Raw genomic sequence first — 7,762 nt, 5'->3', positions numbered from 1 at the left:
TATGCTATATATCAGCCTCTCATTCTAATGTCTTTTTTTTCTAGAACTTTCTTAAATGACATCTGACCCTATTTCCATCAATAAAAATACCGGAGTATTTACAAGGTTCAAACAAAAAATAGACGTGTATTAAAAAATCCGTAGTTTTTATCTCATGTGTATAGAATTACGTAAACTTTCAAAATAAGCCGAAAAGATTATATCTTTATTCACCATCCAGTCATTTTACATTCATATATTACATATATACTTTTTTAATATTTTCTTTTTTTTTTTTTCCTTAATGAAATGTAAAAGTGTTCATGAAATTTGTATCATTATCACTCAATTGATGCTGATGCTGTGCTGCACCTGCAAAATACTTAGCGACATGGAGCATTTACGAAATCTGCCTTGATCATGTTAATGTGTTGAAAGTTGGCTCTCTCCTCCTCTAACACCTTAGCACAGTGAATCAATGTTTCAAAAGACAGTTCACACACGCATTTTACATATTAATTAGTTAGCAATATGTTTAAGATAAAACTGAAGATGTATCGTTAGTATGGAGTAAATGAAAGTTGCACATGTATATATTTGCACATGTGTGTGACAAAATGTGTAGTGTGTACATAGTCAGTTTACTTGCACAATATCGAGAATAATAATTTATAAATTATCCGAGCGCGCAACTTTCACTTATCATGCGTACAAAATTCACTACAAATTATAGTTGTATGATATTATTCTATAAACATTCACGCTTTGTAGTTCAATCTTTTTCAGTTATTCTGACTTGTAATATTTCTTTGAAACTGATAGTACATGCACTTTTATATTAAAGCAACACTCTACAGCGACACGTTATATGTATAATGTTATATAATTAAAAAATAAATTTATTCACAAATGTTACATTAATATTACTCATAAGTCGAGAAGTATTATTTATAGTCAATATTATGCATTACTACACTAATCTGTTTCAAGTATCAGCCTTAACACATTGATATTTATTTGTATATAAATATTTCTATATTTATAATTATAGATAAAAAATTAAATCAATATTAAAATACAAACAACTTATGTACATAAAGTTAGTCATGAATTCTTTGTTGTATCGAAATTAACAGAATGCTGTTTTAATTTTTTTTTTTTTCAAGAAATATAAAGTAAAAAATTATCCCAAAAATGTGAGACTTTAAGGCGGATACAACTTATTTTACAGTTTTTCACAACTTTTATCAAGTTTAGTATAGTGTTCTGATGTTATTTCAATATTAAAAAAAAATATATCAATTGAACTACAAAAGTGAATGATCGCTGTTCTACATTTGTAGTTTTATATGATAGCTATTAAATCAAATATGTTCCCGTCTGTTCCAATCTTTTTTTTCTTTTGACATGATGTTTTTCTTTCTCTTTTTTTTCTCTTCGTATCAGTTTATTTTTTCTGTGGAAATATAAGAATTTACTTAAATATCTCAACTGCTTTTTCCAATGCAATTCATGATGATACATGTTTGTAAGCTTTTTGTGAATTGAACCAATTTTCCACAAAAACTTACAATTTGTAACATATATTCCACTAGGCCATATATCCTCATATTTTCAATTTAGAAAATATTATTAAATAAGCACACCATGTTCATTGGTTTTTTAGAATTAGCAAAAATATTTAGAAAATAAAAAAAACAAACATTACGATTAGATCAAGATGCTTTTCATAACTTCAATGTAATTTCATGTATAATTTTTTAAATAATATATAGTTTTATTATGGCCAAGTGTGTATCAGTACTAATGTATCTAAATGTTTCACTTATGTTCTCAATGATTATACCAAATAAACAACCATTATTTTTTTCACAATTTTAATTTTGTTTTATATATCAAGTTTGATCGTATAGATACATCAGATTAATATTACTAAGAGAGGTAAGCAATCAGTATTACCAAATAATTTTAACGATTACATTATATTAAAGAATGACCAGTAAATTACAGTAGACTCCCATATATGTTCCGCGTTACAAAACTTATATACTAAATACAAAATTTGGTAAATATATTCTAATTACAAATGTTGCCAGAGTACGCCATCTCTATGCAGTGACTTAAAACAATCGAAATACAAAATGAACATAAATTTTATGTGTACAGAAAGATTTAAAGATATAAAATTTATCTTGTACATCCAAATCCACATTTTATGATTCTATGTTATACGGGAATTTACTGTATAATTTCTTTCTCTTTTCTTGTTTTTATGGTAGAATATATTATTCTTTTTAAACAAAAAAATTATTTTATTTTTTTCTATCTGACACAAAACTTATAAATGAGAAATAAATGGCTGCTTATGTACATAGCAACTTTGATATCTGTATATCTAAATACATCAATGTCTGTTAATACTATGTTAATAATACTTGCTATTAGAATTTAAGAACTTCTGGTCATTCCTTAAATTATACTAAGCGCACAACGTTTGAGTTGTTCAAAGAAATTTTCTTTTTCTGAATACTTCTTTAACACATGCTAATAATATGATTTTCAAATAATCTCAAGGCTATTGAAGAACTTTCTTTGAGCAAGAAATAGGAATCAGGACATATAATACATAATTTGTAGAAAACCTTACCTTGACACTTGTAGAACAATGTTGTACCATATTTTAAAATAGTCAATATGGCATGTAGTAACCACGTCTGTAACTCCTGCAAAACATATAAAATAACGAAAACTTATAAAACCAAGATAATTTTTCTCAAACAAATGGGATGTTATAATAAAAACTATTATATATATTAATTAAAATATATAGCAAGACTAAAGTTACTAATCATTACCTTGGTCGTCTTGTAGGTCTATATCCAAAATATGCACTACCGCGAATAATTCCTCTGGCCATACCTCGATAGCCTCTTGCACCTCTGGGACCCCTGTAAAAAACAGAATTGAAAAATAAAATGTCAATATCAGATTTAAAATAATTTATAGATGTGTGTTTACATAATATCAAATTCTTTATGTAAACTAGAAGAGAATTTACCTATTTGTCATAGAGAAGCCAGGTTTGTTAGTTCTTTTGGGCATTACTTTAATTTGACGTCCTCTAAACATAGATTCATCCATGGCCATTGCAGTTTGTACAGAGTCACGCTCAGCAAACTCAATGTAAGCAAAACCTTTAGGATGACCATCAAATTTATTACACAAAATTGTTACTCTATTAACACTTCCACAACCGTGAAAATGTTGCTCTAATTCTTCTGCTGTTGCTGCATAATCTACCTGTATAAAAAAAAAAAAACAAATATTAAAATAAATACCCATATAGCACCCTATCTAATTTTAAAATATTGCAAAAAAACACCAAATATTAAGTTATCAGAACTACCACATGCTGCTAACATATATATATATATGTATATATATATACATTATACATATATATTATGTATATATATATACATATATACATACATATATACATATATGAGTAATATATTAAAGCTTAGTAATATTTTAAATTCTCTTACGTTGCCAACATAAATAGATCGATTATCAACTTCCATTTTATCTTCCAAAGACATATTTAATGGGCTTGCTAAAATTGAAATGTGTGATGAGAAATAGACAGCATTATTCTTAAAATGCATTTATATATAAATTATCTGATTTTAATATTTTATACAATTTATATATCTTTTATTTTCATATAAAATAGACTTGTAAACTTACTGATACCAGGAGGACTACCCATATTCATCTGTTTATCTACTTCAGACTGAAGTTGCTTCAATTTTTCTGCTTCTTCTTCCATTTCTCTTACTCGTGCTTTTATCGCTTCTAATTCCTAAATTATATACAATTTTTTATTGAAAATATTATATAATCCAAATATCTGTTAATGTATGTAATGTAAAATTAGTATTATATTTACTTACAGGATCGTCTACATTTGCTTCTCCTAGATCACGTTTTACTCCGTCACACTGCATAATAGTGTCTCCATCTTGACCATTCTCGAGACCATCAAGACCATCAATGTGGTCACTAGCTAAAAGATCTGATTCAGACATTTCTGAAAATTGCAATAAACTTAGCAAAACAAAAACTTAAAGTCTAAAGAATAAAGCATGTAAGAATAAAATGCCAATCAATGTGTAAAAACATGCAAATTATAAAAATAATTACATGTACATATATTATATAGTCGGATAGTAAAGAGAAATACAGTTTATACAAATTCATAAAATATAGTTTTAATTCACACTTTACAATCTAACTCTGATGTTTTCTTTACAATTTGATATGAGATTCTACATATAATAACATACAAATAAGAAAAAACTTTATACAACGTAAGTATTAAGTGTTCTCTTTACAAATTACAAGACAAAATCAAATTCTTTTAGATAAAACTCAAAATAAGCATAATACGTGTGTAGATAGCCTAAATTACATATATTTGAAAATTAAAGTAATTCAAATAAATAGAGGCAAACTAACATAAGCGAGGAATCAATTCGACAAGCAAACTTAACATGAAGTGTACGTGCATTGAACTTGTCTATAGATATGTATATTCTTCAAAGACTGTATATACGAAGGTTACATTATATCAATAACAGCAAATATATCAACCTCGCGGAATATTATAATTAACGTACCAGTATATTATAAGATGTCCCTGATATTCAAATATCGTATTAAAGTAATTACTCGTCTTGTACTACTCTACTACCGATTATCCCTCGACAAAATCGGCAAACGAGAGATAATGAGTGACGCGACCACTACACCTAGAGCGAATTCAAAGGTAGCTTCATTCAAGGCTGATTTTGAACGACACGTACGTTGTACAATTGATACTTGATACATAAAATGGTTGAATGTCTTCCAATAAATTTTTAGTATTCTTTTACACTATGATCATGAGAACCAATCATAGGTTTGTTTGCTTTTCCCTGAACTGGCTGCACTAGTTCACAGCAAAGAGAAGACTTTCAGCGCCAAGTTGTACTTTGCGTGGAACTCATGAACTACGAAACGAGTTCCAATTTCAGGCGCATACGATACAAATGTATCTCGGTTAGAGTCCGTGCTAGATCCGCTTTCATTCGGTTTGAATCCGTGCTACATCCACTTTACTGTCGATAAGTAGAACTGCCAACCATCGAGAGCATCGGTGATATGGAGGCACGCACACAAACGAAACCGTGTTCGTGTGCGTGACGTCCAACGACATGAAGTGGAACCCAGCGCTGAAAGTAGCGGCTGGAAACCGTTGTAAAAAAAACAACAAAGGCATGGTCGCTCTCAGTCTTCTCTCTGGTGCAGACGTAGGGTGCTTTCCGACTACGTACACAGACGACACTGTGTACGCAGTTGGAAAGCACCCATAATAAATTTTGATGAATTAAAAGATTATGTCAAGATATAATAATAATTGTAAAGTTTTGTTACGTCAAGACGTGATAAAAATTTGACGACTTAAAAATATATGCTCTCAGTACTAGCCTCAGCTGCTTGATCTTCCTCGACCACTTGGACTCGTGCAAATGGAACAAAAGAGAATGGCCGCGTTCAGCAGAACTCAGCGCTTAGTAAGCGCTTTACGCTTATTGTCTGTGATTGGTCTCTTCTTGTAAATCCGCTGGAAATATGAAAGTATATTCCAATGACAAGCAATAAGCGTAAAGCGCTTACTAAGCGCTGAGTTCTGCTGAACGCGGCCAATCGCATGTTGTGCTTTACCCGCGCATTTCAATATCGTTCAAACTCAGGCAATCACGAGTAAGTTCCACTTGGCGCAACAATCGCGAGCGTAGGTCGAGTTTACAATATTCTGTTGCATTGGTCACTTTACCAGTCATAACCAATGCGATTGGACAATGTGGACGCGACTTACGGCTTGCAATTGGCGCAAGCGACAACAAACACTGAAACTTCCTCTGTAACCGACGCGCAACTCGAAGCGGACTTCTATCATTCAAATAAGGTAGTTTTCACTATTTTTGTCATTTTTCACGCAACTGTTCGTGATATGCATGTACCACAAAGTGTCGGACGTTCGAAACAACAAGTATTTGGTACCGCACACGCGTCGAAAACGATGCAAGGCTGTCAAAGTGTTTCGCGGCAGTAGCATTTCCAAGAACCCGGTAGAGCACTTCCAAGAACACGGTAGAGCATTTCCAAGAATGGCCAGCGCAAGTACGTTTCTTTTCTAATTGTTTCGTTATTTCTTCGCGTTTGTTGCTATCTAGCGCGCGAATATCGGTAGTTCGCGAAAATTAATACATGTCGCAAAGTGACGGGTGTACGCATTGATAAGTTGTATCGCAAGTAGAGCTTGCCGTCCGTCCTCTTTTTTCCCTGAACACCGTCTTTTTCTTGGAATGCCGAAGACGGGTGGATTTTCCAAAGACGTCCGCGGTGATTTATGCTCGTCCGGTGTTTTAGGGAATCTTGTTGGTAAATAATTTTACTTTGTTTCTCTCGCGTTACTCTGAGGTTGGATAGCTATCCGTCCTCTTTTTTTTCCCGGACATTTGATGGCAACCCTAATCGCAAGTGATAGTGAAGCATTACAATCAATTATGGCGCGGCCATTTTTTTTGTCAGTAATATTACGAATTCGTATTACGTCTTGACTATGAATTCAATTCACATATTGAAAATTTATACTCTTTTTATAAACGTTTTGTATATTATAGGTTTTATATAGTAGAGAAACAAAAAGTTACATATACATATAAATGTATACATATTGAATTAATTGTAATAAATATGTTTACATATTTTTTACAGAGTCCAGAATTAGAAGGCAGTGTAGGACATATCAAACAGTGTGTACAATTTGTAAACAAGAAAATGCATTATAAATGTAGAATTACTTGCAATTGAAAAAGTGTGAACCATGGCTTTTACCTGACTTATTTCTTACAATTGGAGCTTGATTCTGGGAAGAAGGTACGTTTACATTTATTAATTTTGATAATCAAGTTTTTAGTTGTTTATATTTATGTAGATTTTTCTATTAGCTGGCTGAAAGAAGAAAAGTGCAACAAGTGCAATGATCTGATTTCAAACGATACTGTGGATCTTTTAAGAGGAAGAGAATCTTAAATCGGTAAGCTGAAAACAAATTTTCTGCGATTGTAGTTCACGGTTTACGACAATGGATATTTATTGATGAATAAACGCGACGAACGTTCGAATCCGCAGCAACTATTAGCCGCACTAGTGTATGACACTAATGTTTTAGATTTTAAAGGACTCTAAAATGACGGTCGTTAAACCGGGAATGACTTCCGATCAAAAGAAGGTGGAAATTTGTTCGCGAGATAAATCAGAGACATTGCTTAGTAAGCGTAACAATAAATATAAATTTGAGTATAAATTTTACTATTAAAGCAATATCGATTAGATCTAAAATGAGAAGAATAGAAATTTAAAAGTTTGTTAACATGTTAAAATATTCTGCAACATAATATTACCACGTTGTTTATGTTAAACATTTATAAAATATGGAATGGCCATTAAATATAAAATTAAATATGAAATTTCCTCTTTTATGCTTTTTCAGAACGCTGGAAATTGAAACATATGAATAATTTAATAGAATTACACAATAAGACGCCTATATGGAATGATGACACAATCATATGTGCTAAACTTTCATGGACGAGTAATTTAGGCATCTGTAAAAAATTTTCAAGTTCATGATGGTAAGACAATGATGGGAATATTTAAATATTTCTATTTT

General features: G+C 31.1%; 1 protein-coding gene and 1 pseudogene across 1 annotated transcript; one reads left to right on the top strand and one right to left on the bottom strand.

Moving 5' to 3' along the window:
• Positions 1-2,626: 2,626 nt before the first annotated feature.
• LOC109862683 (polyadenylate-binding protein 2-B-like) lies at positions 2,627-4,932 on the bottom strand. The gene is made up of 7 exons (XM_020442798.1): positions 4,662-4,932; positions 3,936-4,072; positions 3,730-3,844; positions 3,528-3,595; positions 3,038-3,279; positions 2,835-2,927; positions 2,627-2,702 (listed from the first exon to the last, which is right to left on the bottom strand). Exons 2-7 carry the CDS (start codon positions 4,068-4,070, stop codon positions 2,669-2,671), a joined length of 687 nt encoding a protein of 228 aa, XP_020298387.1. The 5' UTR covers positions 4,071-4,072; positions 4,662-4,932; the 3' UTR covers positions 2,627-2,668.
• Positions 4,933-5,872: 940 nt separating this feature from the next.
• Positions 5,873-7,724, top strand: LOC109862684 (annotated as a pseudogene).
• Positions 7,725-7,762: the final 38 nt, after the last annotated feature.

This window comes from Pseudomyrmex gracilis, unplaced genomic scaffold (assembly GCF_002006095.1).
Source record: "Pseudomyrmex gracilis isolate BER0280 unplaced genomic scaffold, ASM200609v1 scaffold_2180, whole genome shotgun sequence".
In the NCBI taxonomy this organism is placed as follows: domain Eukaryota; kingdom Metazoa; phylum Arthropoda; class Insecta; order Hymenoptera; family Formicidae; genus Pseudomyrmex; species Pseudomyrmex gracilis.
Note: the sequence above shows the minus strand (reverse complement) of the source record. Positions and strands in the feature narration are given on the sequence as shown.

Bases quoted from the DNA above. Each gene is read 5' to 3' on its own strand.
- LOC109862683 (XM_020442798.1), bottom strand. From the start codon at position 4,070: ATGTCTGAATCAGATCTTTTAGCTAGTGACCACATTGATGGTCTTGAT. The intron at 3,280-3,527 runs GTAAGAGAATTT...TTTTTTATACAG, and splicing joins GATCTATTTATGTTGGCAAC to GTAGATTATGCAGCAACAGC. The intron at 2,703-2,834 runs GTAATGATTAGT...TATGTTTTGCAG, and splicing joins AGACCTACAAGACGACCAAG to GAGTTACAGACGTGGTTACT.